Source organism: Pipistrellus hanaki (assembly GCF_964339955.1).
Source record: "Pipistrellus hanaki genome assembly, chromosome: 8".
Taxonomy (NCBI): Eukaryota; Metazoa; Chordata; class Mammalia; order Chiroptera; family Vespertilionidae; genus Pipistrellus; species Pipistrellus hanaki.
The window spans coordinates 81992968-82014412 of NC_140510.1; the positions used below are offsets into that span (position 1 = coordinate 81992968).

General features: G+C 35.1%; 1 protein-coding gene across 1 annotated transcript in view; it reads left to right on the top strand.

The window, feature by feature from the left end:
- Nucleotides 1-21445, top strand: part of SPAG16 (sperm associated antigen 16) — a 563299-nt gene that overhangs the window by 379500 nt on the left and 162354 nt on the right. The window contains exons 15-16 of the mRNA XM_084891337.1: nucleotides 5932-5997; nucleotides 18361-18487. Of these exons, the coding sequence (XP_084747463.1) occupies nucleotides 5932-5997; nucleotides 18361-18487 (193 nt within the window). The remainder of the gene's footprint in view (nucleotides 1-5931; nucleotides 5998-18360; nucleotides 18488-21445) is intronic.

Genomic DNA, 21445 nt, shown 5'->3' on the forward strand with positions numbered 1-21445 from the left:
CTGAAAATGGGCAGACATTGTGTGGGATATTTTAAAGGCCAAGACCACATGGGATTTATTTCAAAACTTAATTCATTCCAGTAGAAGGAAACTAACAAGAAATCAGAAAATAAATTCATTGAATACATTTACCGTATTTTTCGGACCATAAGACGCACCGGACCATAAGACGTACCAGTTTTTAGAGAAGGGAAATGAAGAAAAAAAGATTCTGAAACAAATAGTGTCCTAAAATATTTTATGTGCATTAAAACCCAACATCACAGTCATAAACACATGTAATTAACCCTGTAAAGTAAACAGCAGCATTTAGAACCATTTTAGAGCCGGGCCAGCACACAGAGACCACACAGAGCTGGGCAAGTAAAAAAACTTTTTTTTAAAGTATATGTGTAGGCTATATTTGGACCATAAGACGCAGGGACTTTTTCCCCCCATTTCTGGGGGGAAAAAAGTGCATCTTATGGTCCGAAAAATACGGTATATGCTAAAGAGTGACATGAAAGAAACAAAATAGGGTGACCTATTTGTTGGGTATCAACACCATCCTCAGCCTGACCTGCACCCAATCCAATCCGGGAGCCATCAGGGGATGTCCTGCTGATGGCCTACGCCCACTCCCCATAGTTCTCTGCTCTCTGTGGAGCCTGCCTGCTCCACACGCAGCGACTGCCAAGCAGGCCATGCTGGGTGCCGCCTGCGAGCTGTGCTTCACTGCTCCCTGGTCACTGAGGCCAGGCTCGGTGCTGCCTGTGGCCATGCTTGGCTGCTCCCTAGATGCTGCAGTGACAGCCAAGCAGGCCATGCTGGGAGCTGCCTCCTTCCTGCCGTCAGTCTCCCCAGAGGCAATGAGCTTAATTTGCATACCCACTCCTGATTGGCTGGGGGTGTTGTGAAGTGAGAGTCAATTTGCATATTTCTCTTATATTTGTGTAGATTGCCCATATTTCACTAGGCAGAGCTCAGTTACCTGGCCACACCTGATCTCAAGCCTGGCTGAGTGTTCAAGAAGGAAAGAAAAGGTGTTTTGTTTTTGTTTTTGTTTTTGTTTTTTGTTTTTTATTATTTATTATTAAAGTTTCTGATACTGTAATGAGAGGATCTAAGAGAAGAGGCAGGAATATTACAATAGATTTCAGATATCAGTGAGAACTATGAATTTTAATTTAAAGCAGAATGAGAAGGACAAAGACATGTTTAAAGCTACACAAATACATATAATGTAGAGAAAAAAGAAAGTATAAAGTCAGGGACATGCTAGTCCTGTTAGAAAAACAGGGAGGCCAATATGAATTTACTCATTTGTTTATCTTGACAAGGAACAGGAGGTTGCTCGATCAGAGTTCAGACCATGCATTTACTTACTGAACAGTGTGTGTTCATTTGCCCAATTTATCAAGGGGAGAAACAGTAAGAGTGAGGTGCACCCTGGCAGTACAGTGGAATTATGCCCCATGAAAGGAAACCCCCAAATTATGACATTAGAACTTACCTGTTTCCCCAGGAGAGAGAGAGATGGAGATCGAAACAGAGTCATTTGTTTTTAAAATATAAATAAATACCCTCTAGGGGGAGGAGGGGGAGGCTTCTAGTCTTGTAACTCCTAGAATGTAAACAAAAAACATACATTTCTCAGGGAGAGATACCTCTAAATATCTCTAAATTTCTCTGTCTTTATGGTTGCTATTAATCTTTGCTCAGAAAGCCTTGACCACGTAGACAAATGAAGATATCTTGGAACACTGCACATGAGAAGGGAGACTGGTAAAGGGTGAGGTCAGATAGCCAGAAAGGAGACCAACAGTACAGAGCCTTTGGAGCTAAGAGTTTAGAATTTATTCTGAGTTTAATGGTAATTGTTTGGATGGCTGTACGGTGGATCTTATTTCATTGATTTAAGTTTCTGATTCAAGTTTCATTGATCAGACTGGTGGCCGTGAGAGAAATGGATGAGGAGTGGGGTGAGAGGAGGAGCAAGTAGATCGATAAGGATGCTCCTGCTGTCATCATGCACTGGGGTGGTAATGATGGAGAGGGACAGAAGTGAGCACATCAGGGCTGCATATTTCAGGAAGAGCTGTATACGGAATGAGGAGTTAGCTGGAGGTGAGATAAGAAGGAGAAGTATTTTAATTCTCAGGTCCTTGATTGCCTAAGTTTTTTGTTTGAACAACTGTGATGCCATTTACTCAAGTAGGCAACTGGGAAGTAGTGAGTTAAAAAGTCTGCTCCAGCGTATTATGTCCGGCAGTATCAGACAGGTCCCCAGCAGGGAGCAGATGACACCTGGGGAAAACTCCAGTTGAATGTTATAGAAATGTGAACAGGGTTAAGGGACCAAACAGGGCACCCAAGGGTTAGCAACCATGGGAAGCCAGTACTACCTCTAGGTCTGAAGGGGCAGGAGGACAAGAGCATTATTGGACACCCATGGGCTGTAGCCATGGGAGAGGACCTCCCAGCTGGAGTGTGGGATTGCGAAGAAGACAGGGTCGCTGACAAAATCACAGCGGAAGCAGTGGTGGTTTATCTGCCCTCTCTTTCTGCTTGTTGGCCTCCTGCTGGTGCTTTCTTCTGGACAAGTCGTCAGCCCAAGTGCCCAAGGTGATGGGGTTAGTAGACAGAGGGCACGAAGCAGGGCAGTGCCACAGGGGGGATGACTGAGGGACAGACGGAAGAAACACACTGCTGCCTCTGAGACCCCTTCCTTTCAAGAGGCAGGTAGACAGCTAAAGGCAGAGATGTTGATTTGGAAGTGATCAGCATTTTCAATGGTTGTGAGCCAATATTTGTCAAGCTCTTCCTTTGTCTAAGCACTCCACTCCCATTTAACTTTTGAAACAAAACCATAGGTTCAATATTACCCCATTGGACACGGGTGGTGGTATTTAACCTTGGGGTTTGTTTCTAGAATGAATGAGGAAGCTGAAGCACAGTGCCATGAAGCGATTTGTTTCAAGTTGCATGGCTATTAAGAAGCGGTTCCAAGAATTAAGTCCCAGATGTTTGGATCCCCAGGGCCAACGATAGGAACTATTATGCGATCCTTGCACATGGGCGCTCTAGAGCAATGACGTGTTAGGCCACATCCTTTTTTTTTTTTTTTTTTTTTAATACAACTCTTCCCTCTCTTCCACTGCTTTGAAATGAAACCATTCTGACAAGATTTCATCAAAGAAGTTATTCTAAGCTTTGGTGTCCCGGTTTGGGTATTGCTTTTGATTAGGGCTGTGTGCAGACTAGCATATTAGTAACCCACATATTCCCTCTCCCACTGAAAGAGCACATTCGCTTTTATCTTGGGAACAAAGCTGGAGAGAAAAAGAAGCTTTTTTAACTTTTCTTAATTCATGAAACATTTATCTTCTAGTCAGGTTTTGTTATAGCAGCTCAAATGTGGTCCGTCAGCATTTCCATTATTTCCTCATATTTCCAGGGCTTTTCAAGAGTGCCTTGGAGATTCCACTCTGCATTAAAACTTGGCCTTCAGGGATTGCGTCAGAAAACTCCACTTTCCTCACTAATTAATCAAATAGTTCAGAGGTTTGCAGTTTCGAAGGGGGCCAAATGTAAAGCTGTTATTAATGTAAAAATATGTTGAGGCAAATTTGCTAATTTAAGTGTATTTTTTAAATATTAACACTTACTCTACAAGCGTAATGTCATATGACTATATAATACTAGTTCTCAAAAACAACCATTGAAGTTCCTAAAATAATAATATATGAAAGCTAATGATAACAATTTAGACTTCACCTTCTTGGCTTTGCAATTGATTTATTTCCATTTTAGGAATTTGGATGCTTTGAAGTTCTCAGTATAATTAATGTTATAACACTATCAAGACACTGAAGCAGGATGACATGGGCAGGGGGGATTCTGAGAGAGTGCCAAAGTGTTCAGTATATTTTTTAAAAATTTAAATTCATATGGATAATTTTTCAGTCTGTGAAACAGGATCAATAGCATGTCCCAAGTCTGTACAAATATCTGAAATTTAATTATTTTAAAGCAATGGTGAGTGCTATGTAGATCTTAGTAGTTAAAGCCTTTCCCACTTTGCCTACAAATTCCAAGTATTCTATGAATGTCGGACAACAGTGAGGGGTATGAGGGTGGCCTCTACCTTTCATATCTCTTTTTGTAGTCTCTTCTGTATCCCCTCTTCAGCCTCACATGGCAGAGGACTAAGTAAATACTAGGTAGTGAAAGAGAGTCGATGAAGCCTTCTGAGCAAACCTACTCTCCTGACTGCCTTCTCTCTAGCGATGTTGGCCCCTTGTTGCTCTAGAAACACCCCAGGGGAACTCTCAGCTGGAGACATTTGCTCTAGCCTTTCCTTCTTTCGGGAATGCTTCCTCCACATGTCTGCTTGGTTAACTCCCTTCCTGATTTTAGACTTTCCAACCTTACTTTCTGAGGGTGGTCAAACCACATTACTCTACTTGATAATTTGATTTGCCCTTTGACCTTCAATCCCCAAACTCATGGTATCCCTCCCCTTGCCCGACTTTCCTTATTTTTCTAATGCTTATCTTCTGACATACTGTATACCTCTTAAAAATACTCATTTCCTCCCTTTCCTCCAGAAGGTCAGTGGGGACAAGGTTCTTTGTTTTATTCATTGATATATCCTTAGTATCTAGAATTTTCCCTGTTGGTTTAAACACTGAAAAATAACTTGTTGAATGAATATTATATTATTGGATTACATTTTAATTTTATACCATAATAAAAATCTATCAACAATATTCCAGGAGCATTGTTTTCTGGTTCTTCTACAGAATTTGGATTATTTCCCTCAGATAGTTAAAAATGCCCTTTGATGCCCTAGCCAGGTTGGCTCAGTGGATAAAGCATCAGCCTGCTAACTGAAGGGTCACAGGTTCAATTCCGACCAAGGGCACATGCCTGGGTTGTGGGCTCAATCCCCAATAAGGGCATGTAGGAGGCAGTCAATCAATGATTGTCTCTCATCATTGATGTTTCTATCTCTCTCTCCTTCTCCCTTCCTCTCAGAAATAAATATATATTAATGTCCTTTGCCAAAACTGGTTTGGCTCAATGGATAGAGTGTCAGCCTGCAGACTGAAGGGTCCCAGGTTCGATTCTGGTCAAGGGCATGTACCTTGGTTGTGGGCACATCCCCTGTAGGAAGTGTGCAGGAGGCAGCTGATCAATGTTTCTAACTATCTCTCTCCCTTCCTCTCTGTAAAAAAAATCAATATATTAAAAAAAAAAAAAAGAATGCCCTTTGAATATTGGTGTAAAAGTGAAACCATCCCTCTCCCATTGAAATCGCTTTTGTAATATGTTACAGGTCAATTTTCCTGGAAATCATTTAAACTGAAGCTTGGACATTTTTGTAGTTAATTTTAGCTTTGTTTAGAAAACATGATCTGAATGGATACATGTGAAGTTTGGTGTTCACAAAACAAATGCTTATTTTGTATTAAAAATACTTCTGTGCATGTGTCATAACATTTTTATACTTGTAATGATTACAATGCCAAACTTTGAAAAATATGAAATTTAAAAAAAAATCTTATAGCTAAAAACAAAAAAGAGAAAGGACTCCACACCTCCAGCAGCAGTAGAAATCATGTCTTCACTATTCTGCCCCATGGCGTGAAAACTGTACTAATGGCATATTGGTGCCATTTGGTGAGATTTCACCACCAGTTCAAGGGTATAAAAGCAAGGACACAGGAACTTCAGTATAGGTACCAGCCCTGGTGGCACACTCATCAGCACAGCATTGATTCTGAAGGGTAGCTGATATCAAAAGCTAACATTTCCTATCATGAGACAATATTCACTTTATGGTTGGACTAAACATTGCTTGAAAACAAATACAATTAAGTATCCTTTAATTTATTTTTACCCATTGCATAGAATTTATTTGACTTTATTTCTGCTTTGTCTTCCTAGGGCAAATGTGAGCAGTCGCTTTATGGTCACATGCATTCCATCAATGATGCCACCTTCACTCCTAAGGTGAGTTCAGTTCTAATAATTTTTCTAACTCTTCACATATTCAAATTTATTTTAATAAAACAAAATCCCAGGGGTAAATGTGGGTTAACATGGTGAGTAGGAGAACAAATTTGGGGATTAATTATGACAATGGGAAGAACATGTAGGTAGTGTGGGGTTGCAGAAATTTAAGACACAAAAACATACAGTGTATAATGGTAGGAACAATGAGGAACTCATCTATTGAACTTAACTCCAATGTAGTACATTTTTGAGAGCTTCTTTTATAATTCTTGTGTCAAGGAACTGTGATATAGACTTGTCAATAACAATGCAGAATTATAAAATAACAAAAATGTTTGAAAGGAAACCCAAGAACAAACACCGTTAAAGAAATAGGGACTTCCTTCTGCTTAGAACACAGCAACCTTGCATGGACAAATTGGACAGCTTTTCAATTACTCATTGAAAGGTTTTAAATATTTCTCTTTCCATATAAACTGATGGCATCCCAAATGTTTTTCCGAAGCTTGAGATATTTAGATATCAGGATGATGTGTCTAATGATGAAAATCGTTAAAACATAGCTTTTTGTTGCTGAGCTAACTGTAGTTATCCTTAAAAGGGTTCAAATAGTAATCATGGAAGGTTGATTTAAGTTTGTTCCTTCTTAGATGGAAGTGACTTTAAGACAATAGATGATCTCTCAAGTCCTTTCAAACTCTATGATTTAATTATATCGAACATTTTAATTTGTCTCCAAGTTCCCAGTAGAATGGGAATCTTAATTCCATATCCTTCTTCTAATTAGCTAAAAAAGAAATCTGATAGATTCCCTACATCTAATTTCAAAATGACAGCATTGTTGCAATTCTGTTACTATTGTGCTTGTTATTATTCTTTTAGAAAGAGGAAAATGCAGACTAGAAATTTTTTTCTACTAAAGGAAGTTTGTTTGCTCACCTGAATTTTGCCGATGTCACTGACAACCCAGGAATGTTAATAATGAGCTCAACTACAATTATATTTCAATAAAGGAACTTCCATTTGATTGACTCTGTTGAGCCAACATATTATGGATTAGTTCTAGATACCAAGCAAAATTTTATTTCTAGCATATTATAAAGCTCTTTAAGCAATATGGACCCATATAATGTGGATATTTATGCCAAAAATCTATTAAGTGGCTTGCAACTTTATGTACCCTAGGAAAATTAAATGGAAGCTAAAATGAAGTAAACTAATATTTTGTAAGACATTTTATTTGGTAAGCAATATTGTAGCTGAAAGAGACACATCATTTACATACTAAATAGTAAAATTTAATAAATATGGAAATAGCCAAATCAGATTTATTGAATCAGCAATCAAGGGAGACATACATTAATTATACATATTTCAAAGCCAACATGATGAATATGAGGTCCAGTGTCCAGTGTCACTGTGGCTACCCTGGTTTTGTTTACACCAAGATGCCTGTCACTACTCAGTTCCAAATCAACATTCCAGGACTTCACTGAATTGTTCCATCAATTTATTTCTTCTTTGCTGTGATATTCAATAGCTATTAAGGAAATCATATTTTATGATGATAACTGACACTCCTAAATGAAGTTTACACTCACTATGCCAATTGACTTGAAAGCTGTTTTGTTGCACACACCTGCTGAGAAATTGTCACAAGATCAGAAGGCAGCAGTTACTGAGAGAGCAAAAAAACTTTCAGAGATTGCTCGAGGAAATGGCATTGTGACCCATTTCACTTTGAAGCAGACTATCAGACAAGGGTGTGATAATAAATGCATTATAAGGTACATATATAGCAGGCAGCAATCTGAGTCACTTAGTATTGGACTTACAAATGGTTTGGTGCCTTTGGGATATCCCATTAGGTTTACATTAGTTTAAAATGTATTCAGCTATTTATATAAGCACAATTTTAGGAAAATTCTACAATTTTAGATTTGTAAGCAGAAATCACAAATGCAAAATTCAGTTTTACCCAGCTAGCAACCAAGAATCACAGAAACAAATACATAATATATAGTATGTATGCATAGTCCTGAAAAGCTAAGTAAATTTAATTTTTTATGTTATATGATATTAGGGCTCTGATGTCTTTATTTCTTACTGATATTTCTAATGGAAGTAGATATTTATGTAAAACCTCTTTTTAAAGTAACCTGTTGATGTCTGTCCATGAGCTATGCATAGATGCATAAAAATTAATTGGTTAATCCTTTCCTGCTCTCCCAACCCCTTTTCTCTGAAATACATCAGTCAGTTGTATGCTTTAATACCTTTGTTTGTCAGTTTATTTTGTTCATGAGATACCACATGTAAGTGAGATCATGTGATACTTGTCTTTCCCTGCCTGGCTTATTTTGTTTAGCATAATTCTCTCCATTCTTCAATGAAAAAACAGAATCCATCAGAAAAGAAATGTCATATCTTCCTACTACTATGTTAAGTAAGAAATGATGTTATTGTATTTCACTGTAGCTAAAAATAGATATAAACCTCAGTAGGAATATTTTGTCATTTTTACATTTAAATTATTACCATTTAATAATTATGCAGTTAAGACCTTTATAATTGATTTGAGATAAGTTAATTGCTTTTTCTAATTTGGTTGAATATGGAGATAAATGAATTAACTCATATTATATTTTCTTTAAATCACAGACAAATAAATAACTGCAATTAATTGCTACCTAGAAAAGTTATCTCACGGTATTTTAGGAAAGGAAACTCAATTTCTGATTTTTTTAAAAAATTGTGTTTCTTATTCAATCTTAAACGGAAAGTACTTAGCATGTCTCTCTGGCTACTTTATATAAAGCAATATAAATAACATTTAGGTCATGCAGCTATTGATCCTCTGAAGGACAAATGATGTCAGGCAGTACTTATACACCAAAAACATTTCAATTTTTTTTTTATTTTTTCAGAAATCCAACTTGATGTCTACTACCATTTAGCCTGGCCAATATTGATATTTCATGTCAGTTCTTACTCATTATTGCAACTAGATATTGCATAAGTCAAAACTTTTAGATATAGGGTAAAAAACACCAAAGTAGGTTATATTTGAGAAAATTGAAAACAACAACAGAATAAAAAGTTAAGGGATTTGTAACATGCTAAATTTATTTTATTAAATATTTGAATTATTTCAATGTTCCCACATATCTAAAAATCAATTTTATATATTTTAAATTAATCTCATACTACAATATCCTTAAACTAATATATTATGAAAAAACCTTGCCTTAAAATAATAAAATAATTTCTGATTGAAAATTTAAAGAACGGTAAAAGAAAAAAAGAATTTGTACAAATATCAAATACAAATTAATTAGAAATTACTTTTAACTATAATAAATTGATAGAGGTTTTTATCTTTATTTCTACTTTTTAGTATTAGAATTTAACAATGAAAATGAAAAAGAATAATAGATTTAAGATTATATCACCACCCCTGAAGTTTAACTTTTAGAAATTTATACAGTTGGATAAAGATGAATGCAACCATGTGTAATTTTTTTGATGGTTCCATGAAAATTAGAAGTAACATGATGATGTCATATATCTTCATATTTCCTCTTATACTATAAAATTAATACTATATATATATATATATATATATATATATATATATATATATCTTTTGAATGACAGTATTTTTGACATATATGAAAATTCAGCATGGCTTTTAATTTAGCATCTCTTTACTGAGCACTTTTTATGTCTCAAGCACAGCTCTAAATATTGAGGGTGCAGCAATGAACAATACCAACTCCTGTACTTATGAACTTTATATTTTGGTCAGAACTAAAAAAAATAAGTAAACAAATGAATAGTCTCAAGAATAATAAATGTTATCTAACCAGAATAAATTTGGGTGAAAAAGAGCAATGAGGTGAGAGTTGGGACTTATAATAGAACTAGAGGCCTGGTACATGAAAATTCTTGCCCTGGAGGGGGCGTCTCTCAGCCCGGCCTGCCCCCTCTCACAGTCTGGGAGCCCTCAGGGGTGGGAGGCAACTCAGCAATCAGGAGAAGGTAATGCCCCACCCCACCTCTGCTGCTGCCACTGCCACTGCCTACAGATCAAACCCTGGCCAGCCCTGGTAACTTGAGCCTTGGGCCTGCCTGTGCCTTGGGTTGGCTCTAGGGGGACTGAGGGACTCTGGAGGTAGGCATGTCATGTACCTGCTACTCCTGCAGGGCTGAGGGGCCTGGCACAGCCATCTTGTGGCTGTGGACGCCGCCATCTTTAAGGGTGGGGCAGTCAGTTAGCTGGTGTCATAGTTCTTGTTTCAGAGGTGATCAATAAATAGTTATTGATAAAGAAATATAGAAAATTCACTGCATATCAGAACCCGAGGGGTATTTAAAAGAGTAGATAGTTAAGACAAACACTTGCTGTGAAAGGAATACATTTATTTTATGCTATATTGATCTTAAAACATTATTTCCAAATTTAATACTTTGCTGACTTCCCATGTTTATTCTGAGCAAAGTACTGCCAAAAATAGTTCAAAATATATTTATTACTTTCATAAAAATATATCACCACTCAGAACATTTGGCCATTTAAGCAAGGGGTTTTCCAATACAACTGTCTCATTTAAACAGTTTTCCAGCCAAAACCAGTTTGGCTCAGTGGATGGAGCGTCAGCCTGAGGACTGAAGGGTCAAAGGTTCAATTCTGGTCAAGGGCATGTACCTTGGTTGTGGGCACATCCCCAGTAGGGGGTGTGCAGAGGCAGCTGGTCGTTGTTTCTCTCTCATCAATGTTTCTAGCTCTCTATCCCTCTCCCTCCCTCTCTGTAAAAAATCAATAAAATACATTAAAAAAACAAACAAACAAACAAAAAATAAACAGTTTTCCAAGGACAAATGTTCTAAATAATATCACAATATCAATATAAAATTATACATTTTCTCTAATCATAATTAATTATAGTCAGTCTAAACTTGCATGTGATTGAAATTATTTGAAATACTACAGGGATAACAGCTTGAGTTTTTAAAGAGATTGTTTTACTTATAGATATAATGTCTAATGTACCGTCCATTATCTCTGAATCACATAATTACAGCACAAAGAATTGTCACACCAATTTACTCAAAAACATAATTACAAGATAACTTGATTATCCCCGTTAATGTAATTTTCCCCTCTTAATTGCGTGTTCATGGGTGAATGTGACCCTGTGAATCATACTTCAAAAAGCGACTGCTGATTAACGTGGATACCACAGGCAGAGGGGAAGAATCTGCCCCCTCTTCCGAAATGTCATCTGTGTCCTCAGCGTGGCCCTACAGGGAAGATGCTTTCAGAGTCCCCTCTCCCCACACATGGTCTGGAATCTCTGCTGGCGGATTTCACAGTGGTCTTCTGGCCCAGCATGTCCATCACCAGTCTGCCTCTCACCCCACCTCAGTTCAGCAGCTGTTATTTTAAAAAAGCCACCAAAAACAAACAAACAAACAAACAACACCAGTTTTCCAACTAAGGAAATACAAGCCGCTATGTTTAGGTAGCATTCACAGACCACATTTTATTCTATTTTTCCTAAAGTATTCAAGTTTAAATACTCATTTATTTTAATAGTTTGCAAATACTCCTTGACTTGTACTGGGTGGTTGGGAAGCAAAGATCCCTTTGTTTCTAACCTGTATGCTGGTTGCATCTACATTTTGCTCCACCTCAACTAAAGAAAATGAAGACCACAAAGAGGGGGCTAATATGGGAATTGAAAAAAAAAAAAAAAAAGGTGTTCAAAATTTCTCTCTTCTTAGGCTGAGGAGTAGAGTTTTTTCTTTAAAATAGTTGTTTTTCCGTTTACATATTCAAATACAAAATTGCAAAAGAAACCACATCTTTAATTATAGATGACTTCAATATTATGATGGGTTTTTCAGATCTAAATAGAGTAAAAATAGACTATGCCTTTGTGGTTTTGTAACTTTTCTTTCTCCATCTTGTGGATAAAGTTTCATATCTTCAAGAAAATACTGTTTAGTGAAAAAAATAGTTTCTAAAAAAATTTAGTGCCAGCAGAAGCACAGCCTAAAGCAATAGTTCTTAGAAAGACTATGAATTTTAGTGAAAAATATATATAGCTTAACCTCTAACATACTTTTATGAATCAAACTATAGATTTTTAGAGTATATTATTTAATTACATCCATATAGCCATAGCCAAATATAGCTTATCATCATAAACTCGAACCTTAGTAATTTAAACATTATGATGATACAAACCAATGCATAAATTATCATTTTTATGTATATAGAACTGCCCTGATTTTATGCAACTGCACTTATGTACCTATTAAAAGAAAATAAATTTATTACAGTTTATCCCAGCAATGCTATTACAGTACACACTATATTAATCAATAGTAATTGGCCACTTTAAAAGAGAGTTCTGCCAAATAGAGTAATCCTTAGGTTGCTATCATAATAAATAAAACAGATTTAACAGAATTTGTGTGGGTCTACATATAATATATTCTGCAATGATTAAGGAGCAGAAGGACAAAAGGGAAAGGGGACTGCAATGAAGAAGTCATTAAGGTGCTGTTGCTATCTTGGCTAGCTGGTTTGTTTTATTTCACCGTGAAGAGGTAAAATACACACACACATATATATATATTTATTGAAAGCTCTAGCTAAGCACTTTAGAAACGATCATTTTGAAATTACAGGAAATATGAATTTGTACCCTGTTCCTAGTAAGCACTTTAGGAATTTTAGAAATGATTATTTTGAAATTACTGGAAATATCTATTTGTACCCTATTCCTAGTAAGTACTCTATAAATAATTTGTGGGACTGATGTAGGTAAATAACAATAATAAAAAAAAAAGAATCGTAACTTTTTCCAATCAGGAGAGAAACAGATCTGACTAGATATGTTGGGGTGTGTACCTGTGTAAGAGGCTCGCATGGACATTGGGGTTCTGAGCCCCTCACTGGCCTCTGGTCACCGGGAGAAGACTGGTACTTCTCTAATTTGCCCCCCTGCCTTGGCCCCTTCATTGCCCTGGGAATATAAAAGGACTGCTTTTCTCCCCTGAGAGAAAGGACAACAGATTAATGAATTTAAGTGCCCATATCATTAAAATTGTCATCCCTGGTATACTACTAAAATGCGGGAGCAATTGCATCTAGTTTTTGCTCTCCAGGAGGTCCTGTGATCTCCAGCTTTTTAATGTAAATTAATGCAAAAGCCACTCCAACAGTATCACATACTATTCACTTCAAACTCCAAACAGAAGGTTCTGTTACTTGATTTGGTCAATGGAAAGAGCAGAGGAGCAGTGATCTGAGCTCAAGTTAACAAACAGAATAGTGGCCCCACCGGGGATGAAGGGTGTGTTGAAGAGGAGATTTTGCCTACATCTACTTTATCCTTATCTCTGTATATAAAAGCCCAGGCTACAGAACGACCAGTCACCGACCCTCCAGGGACAGACACAGGGGATCAGGCTCCCTCCTTTCCGGATCAGACCTGTGGGGACTGAGCCATAACCAGCTATCTAACAGCCCCCGAGGGGCCCCGGATTGTGAGAGAGCACAGGCCAGGCCTAGGGACCCCACCGGCGCATGAATCCTAGTGTATAAATATTCATAAAGTGTAGCTGTAGGACAATAGATTTCATTTCACTTAGGAGGTTTACAAATTACTTTGAGCAAGATGACTCTATCACTCATTAAGGCCTAGGATCACGTCTTATTCTTTTCTGTCCTGAGTCTTTCCTGTCCTCTCTCCCTCTCTCCCCCTCCCCACACTCCATCACCTGGCGCTAGGCCACTCTGACGGAATGCTTGCCTGGTCAATAGTTAATAAATGACAAATGATTCTATCAGAGTCCTTAAGAAAAATTGTCATCATCTTTTTGTTTGTTTGTTTGTTTGTTTTGTTTTGTTTATTTGTTAATCCTCACCTGAGGCTATTTTTTCCATTGATTTTTTTAGAGAGCGGAAGGGAAAGGGAAAAACAGAAACATCCACGTGAAAGAGACACATGGATTGGTTGCCTCCTGTATGTGCCCCCGAACGGGGCTGGGGATCGAGCCTGCCTGTTCAATTTGTTCTTTGCTAGTACACATTTGCTGATGTTTCGTTAAAGTACTGGTAGTCCTTTTCAGGGTGTTCTGCCTTCATAACAGAATATGCACTTGAAGCATCTAAGTACTATTTCATTGGATTTCATGCCCCAAAGCATCTAAGTCAAGGCATGCAAAATATTTTTCTCCTTAAGAGCTTAAAAACTTGGACACTTGATTCTGTTTGACTGGGTTTGAATCCTGGGTCTGTTTTACTAACACCGTGACTTTGGGCAAGCTTTATAACATTGCAAGTGTCTTATTTCTCATCTGAGTAACAGGGCCTTATAATTTAACTTTGAAGATGAAGGATTAAATGAGATCATAAATATAAATCCCTTTCAACAAGTTATTGTGATTATGTAGCGAAGTGTTGTATATTGTAGGTGATAAGTAACTATTTTTGATATGTCAAGCTCCCATATACCTGGGGCATGATTGTTGATATAAATTATTAATACCGATTAGATTGATAATAGCATAGGAAAGAATTATTCACTGACACCAACAACCTTATCTACATCTTTCCAATACTTTATATTCCTTTCTTCTTTAGCCTTAAACTTGAGCATTCCCAAATTTAACTTTCTATTCCCATTCGAATTCCTTATTTCTTTGGCTTATTGGTGCCATTAGAGTACTGAGGAAAGGGTGTAATGAGCTAATCCTTAACACCGCACAGGCCTGTCCTGAGAGACACGCTAATGTATCAGTATACTAAAAATGTTTGAAATACTAATTTTTCTGCTAATGAGCCTAAACATTTTACCATAGTTATACCTTAATACCAAGTTGCAGGTCATTACCTTCACATATTGAAAAGCAGCTGATGTTTTAGGGCTTAATGTTCCTGCCATTTGCTTGATGAACCCTCTTTCCTGCCCATTTTACATAGTAGAATTTCCAGTTGTAAAATTAATACTTGACAGGTATTGTGCATGATGTTTCGATTTTATTATATATTTATTTATTTAAAATGTTTTTCTGGTGATCACAATTAGTACATGCCAACTCCATTGCATTTGAAATTTAAAAATGCTAAGAGGAACAAATAAGATAAAAATGATTTATCCTACCACCTAAAGATAATCATTTCTGATTTAGTTCCCACCACTCTGATTTTCAACATATGCTTATGTGTGTACCAGAAAGTATAAACAATTGTGTTTGCTGCTTTCTTCATTCACAATTTCCCTTGCATTAACAATTTTTGGAAATGCCATTAAAATAGTTAAAATAATAATGTGGTTTTTTAAAAAATTTTTAATTATATTTTTTATTGATTTCAGAGAGAAGGGTGAGGGAAAGAGAGATAGAAACATTGAATCATTGATCACCTGCCTCCTGAATGCCCCACACTAGAGATCCAGCTCACAACCTGGGCATGTGCCCTGACTGGGAATCAAACCATGACCTTCTGGTACATAGATGGGTGCTCAACCACCGAGCCATGCTGGCCAGACTAAATAATAGTTTTGTTATGTAATGTTACATTTTTAAATATGTATATATTTATGCATGCATGTCTATTTATCTATCTTGGCAGCCATTGAAAATCATTTTCTTACATTTCTATTGCTTCAGCTTATAAATAATATTGTGAGAACCATCTTTTTGACATGTATTGATCTGAATTATTGACTTACTTAAATATATCCTAATGGGGAAATATATTCAACATATGTAAGCATTTGTAATATATTATGGTATACTTTTCTAGAAATAGAATAGAATATTATTGTTAAAATCACAGACTCTGAAGTCAGCCAGACCTATGCTTGAATTCTTTCCCCAATTTTTTGAGGTCTACACGTTCATAGGCACTACCTCTGCCTCCTTAGCTAACTGGAAATGCAACTAAGTTGTTCCTTCACTACCAAATATGTGTTAGTTATCAAATATGAATACAAACTTATTTCTATCACTTAATAAGTTATTATATTTATTTTACCTACTGTATATTTTGCCATGGTTCCTAGCTTCCTTGGGAAATGGAAAATCTGGCTAAATTGTGTTATTCAAAATGGTCTAAAATATTATCTATTATTTTATTAATAAACATTAAGCATAGCACTTGATTCATTTAAAACACTTAATATGTAATACTATCAAATACTTTAACATTGGTCATTTGACAACAGTAAAAGTAAAATGTAAAAATGTTAAAAGTATTTATTGATAAATACTTATTTTCAAGAGTTACTGAAATATTTATGTGTATTTTTTTCAAATTGTAATAGTCAATGGTATATAGCACACTTTAAGATTACCTTTAGTTTAAAGCATCCAGAAAAGATAAGTCAATCAAGTCCAAAACCTGCTTTTTATGTAAACTGTTTCTAAATTAAATCTATTTGGTTCTGCGAATTGAAACAAAACACTTTTTCCCCCCTTCTGAAAGATGTATAAAAGCCCTTATATCTGGAAATATTTTTTTCTAATTTGTAACATTAATATTTCTGATAATCATGAGAACTTTCCTTCTGAAAATTAAATTCACTGATTCTTTACAATTCTTACATTATGCATTTACATATTTGAAAACATTCCAAGTTCTCCATGTTCCTTTTAAGTCATAAAAAGATAAAGCATCCCCTTTATGAAACTGGGGACAAGATTTTTGTATTGCTTCAACTGTAATTACAATTATAAAATTTTATTTTTATTTATTTTTAATATATTTTATTGACTTTTTTTTACCTGGAGGAAGGGAGAGGGTAGAGAGTTAGAAACATCGATGAGAGAGAAACACACTCACTACTGGGTATGTGCCTGCAACCAAGGTAAATGCTCTTGACCAGAATCAAACCTGGGACCCTTGAGTCCATAGGCTGATGCTCTATCCACTGAGCCAAACCAGTTAGGGCACAATTATAGAATTTTAAAACTAATGGCATCTATTGTATTTCTGATATGTTTAGGGAAAAGCAGAGTCCACTTGGAATCTATAAGCACATTTTTAAGAAAAAGGATAGAAATCAAGGAGTAAATGAAAAAAATTATGTGAGCTAATTAAAAAATGATAAAAAGGAGAATTGTACAATACTCAAGTTATTATCTTTAACATTTTAGAATATTTAGGAAGAAAATGAGTATACCTTTTACTTGACATTAAAAATGTAAACCAAAGCTGAAAAAGATACTGTATAGTGAATGGCAAGCAGTATACTGACATCATAAACATTATTTATAGGCCTGATGTGGCCAATACTCATATTTAATTGCCGAGTAGAGAGAATTTTGGTGGCAGAATGATGAGAATGAGTATATATTATGAATTGCTTGAGAACAGAAACCCCTCTTACTTACCGCCATACCCTGGTCTCTGACAGGAAGTGGATGCTCAATAACCATCTGAGAGGCCAGCATGAGGAGTGACTAAACCTTGAGCTTGGACCTGGCACATCCATGCTGGTGCTTCTGCATTTGGAAAACAGCAGTTCCTGTTTCCATAACACTTAACTGCATTCACCCTACTTTTTGTTTTTCATCTCCTTTATCCAATTTTTTCACTCTTATTCTAACACATATAACCCAAAAGCCCCAAATGTGCCCAGTAATTTTGTCTAAATGACCACAACAGACACTGTTCCCTTGCCTTTGGTTCCACCTGGTCCTAGTGATTCTACCTTCCATGATTAAAAACTCTTCTTTCATTGCATTTGTTTTCCTATCTCTGTTTTTTCACTCTACTTTAGATATTAAAGTATTAGCACTAAATACAGCATATAAAGTAAGGTGCCCCCTTTTAGTACAACGTTTTCATGTAGATAGTTTTTAGGTGTAGATCACATATATGACACAGGGTATGGCAAAAGTAGGGTTACAGTTGTGAGTACATGAAACAGTTTATTCTTGTGTTATTATTTGTTAATAATTGTATTGTTTTCCATAAAAGTAACTGTAAATCTGCTTATATGGACATATACACATACCACCCAACATGATATGTGTATATGTCCATAAACTATATGGGTGTGTGTCTTTTTGTTTTACTACATTTTCCTGTATAATTAAATTAGTCAAAATGAATGATTTCCTAAAACATAGTATTCCAAAATGTATTATATAACTTTATATAGTACTTAAATTACTATTTTATAGCAACATTGTGTTTCCCACAATGATATAATGAATAACTCTTAATTTAGAAGAATGTATTCTTATGGATTTAATAAAATTATTACAGACATCTTTTTTGTGTGTGACTTACTACACATTTTATATATACATTTCTTTTTTTTATATTCTATAAAGGGTCACATGATAGCATCCTGCGATTCCTGTGGAGTCACAAAACTGTGGGACTTTCGGAAACTCTTACCCATTGTGTCCATTGATGTAGGTCCAAGTCCTGGCAACGAGGTGAACTTTGATCCATCAGGTGGGATTTTGTTGAGTACTTGTGACGAGTCTAACAACTGTTTCCACTTTAGGTTTTTTTTGTGTTTTCTCCTACTGTTTTCTCCTTACTGTTATATTAGAATATATTGCATTATATTTCATTACATTTTGTATCATATGTCAGATTATGAAAACATATTTATCTTATATGTGAAGGAAGGAAAATAGATTAGGTAAGTGTGTGTAAATGTATATAACACAAGTTCCTAGCAGCGCCATGTAAAACCTTGGAGCCCATATCCCTGAAAGTCACCATCCAAGGTAAGTAAATTGTTTTTTTTCTGTAGACAAAATGGCTGAAAGTAAAGAAGAACAAAAGGTTGGCAAGATAAAATGGAAACATTTTAATGGAATAATTTAAATTTGCCAAATTACCCCAGATTCTTTAGATTTTACAATTTATTTGTAATATGTGTATATTCATCTTATTGTTGCAATTATATGTTCTGCACAATTATTTGATTGTGTTTATCCTTGCTGATGATAAATAGTATAACAGCTGATATGAACACACAATAATTCCAGTCGTCTATTTAAAAGGTTAAAATTGCAGTTCTATCTTTATTTTTAATGATAGCCCTTTCTAAGTAGAAATGTATATATGGTATTGGATAATATAACTTTTCTTTGCTAGTGTGATACGTGTTTTAAATGTTTTTAAGTTTTTAGAATTTTAAAAATATTTTATAGTAATTGTGATAGACAAAGTTATAGATATAACTATTTTAGATGAAGAAATATATATATAATGTTTTATTTAAAAATAGTCTATATTAATGTTGTGGTCCAGAAAGTTTGTAGTAATTATAGAGACATATGACAATTGTGGTTTTGTGAGACTGGTTTCATTATATTTCCATCACACAGCTGAGATTTAGAATATAGTAAGTTTGCCATTTTAAAAAACTTTTAAGTTGTGTTCCTGTTACAGATTAGTATATGAACCATGCTAATAAGAATGGCTTCTTTAAAAATGTTTTAGACATTAAGACATTTATGTTCCATTCAAATTCAAAAATATTTTTTAAAATTTTATACAGAATAATAAAAGATCCCCAACTATGAGAATTTCATTTTATAATGTGACAGTCTATTGATTTAAATTTATGTTTTCAATAGACAAATTTTACCTTGACATCATAGTGCTTTAAGGGGTTTTAATTTGGTTTTTACAAACATTTCACATCCTTAACTCCCTTTGTATTATTTGAGCTAGCATCTAAGTATTTATGTCCTTGAATTTTGAACCCTAGAATTTCAAAACTTTTAGTTATAGTAATTTATAATAATATAAAGTAAAGGTGTTTGGAAATGCTGTGCAATCAATAATAGATATATTTTTTACTTTCATTATTAAAATGCCTTCACTTGCTTTTTACTGTCTTTGTCATACAGCCTGAAATTTCTTTCCTATACTTAGTCAGGTAAACCTGATTTAAAATAAATATAATACCAATCTTATTATACAATAATATCATCTTAAAGTCTTTAGAAAAACAAACCTATTTTTCTTTCCATGACTGTTATATTCTTGGTAATTCACTAATATTAAAGTATGAGGATCAGGGGCAGAACAATAAGAAACGTCAAAGTCAAAGAGTTTAAACCAGGGACCCTATTAATGAGACCACTTCATCAGTTTGAGGACATACATTTCTCTTTTAAATTAAGTTTCTTGGGGTAACACTGGTTAATAACATTATGTAGGTTTCAAGTGCACAAATCTATGACACATGATGTGTATGTTGCATTGTGTGCCCACCATGCAAAGTAAAAATCATCTTTCATCACCACATATTTGGCATTTGGCCCTGTTAACCCTTTGCTACCCCTCCACCCCTTTCCCTCTGTTGTCTGTGTCTATGAATTTCAGTTTTATATCCCACATATGAGTGAAATCATATGGTTATTAGCTTTTTTCTGAATGACTTACTTCACTTAAGGTAGTATTGTCAAGATCCATCCATGTTATCACAAATGGCAGTATTTCATCTTTTCTTATGGCTGAGGAGTATTCTGAGGAGTATTCCATTGTGCATATGTATCACATCTTTTTTATCCAGTCATCTCTCATCATTATTTTCTATATCTCTCTCTTCCTCTCCTTCCTCTCTGAAATCAATAAAAATATATATTTTAAAAAAAGAATAACCAGTAAAAAAATAAAATAAAAAGGAACTTGTATGCATGCATATAAGCCTAACCAATGGACACAGACAACAAGGGGGTGAGGGCATGAGTGGAGGGATAGGGGATAATGGAGGAACAAGGACACATATGAAGACCTTAATCAATAAAGAGATAAAAAAATAAATAAAAGGGGGGAGAAGGAACTACTTCCATATACAATGACTTTACAAATAAGGAATTACTTTGTAAAGTCATTGTATATGAAAGTAGTTCCTTTTTTCCCCTTTTATTTATTCAACATTCAGCACAGTACAGAAATAAATTTGGGTAGAGATCATTAAAGGGCTGAAACTGTTATCCATAACATTTGACTTCAAATTTTTATGTATATCAAAATTGACTTATGATTTTTTAAGCACATAAGTAATTTTATTTTCATTTTGAATTTATAAAAGTAAATATGTACTAATAAAAATACTACTTTATCTTTTAAATTTGTTATTTCTCATAGTGTATCATCTTTAAAATGAATCTTTGATAAAAATATTTGAAAACCAATGATATAGTAAAATAAAATATATCGCAATTCCAAGCCTTAGGTCTTCAGCATCTATTAGATCATAAGCAAATTATTTAATCTCTCTGAACTAATATTCTCTATGGAGGAGATAATTTTTAGAGTGTTCTGATGTCTAAAGGGATAATGCATATTCTATAATGTAAAAATCCTAGTACAATCACCTTCCATGTTATTTCTAGCTAGGGAGGGATCTTAGGAAGTCATTCCAATCATTTCATGGATGAGAAA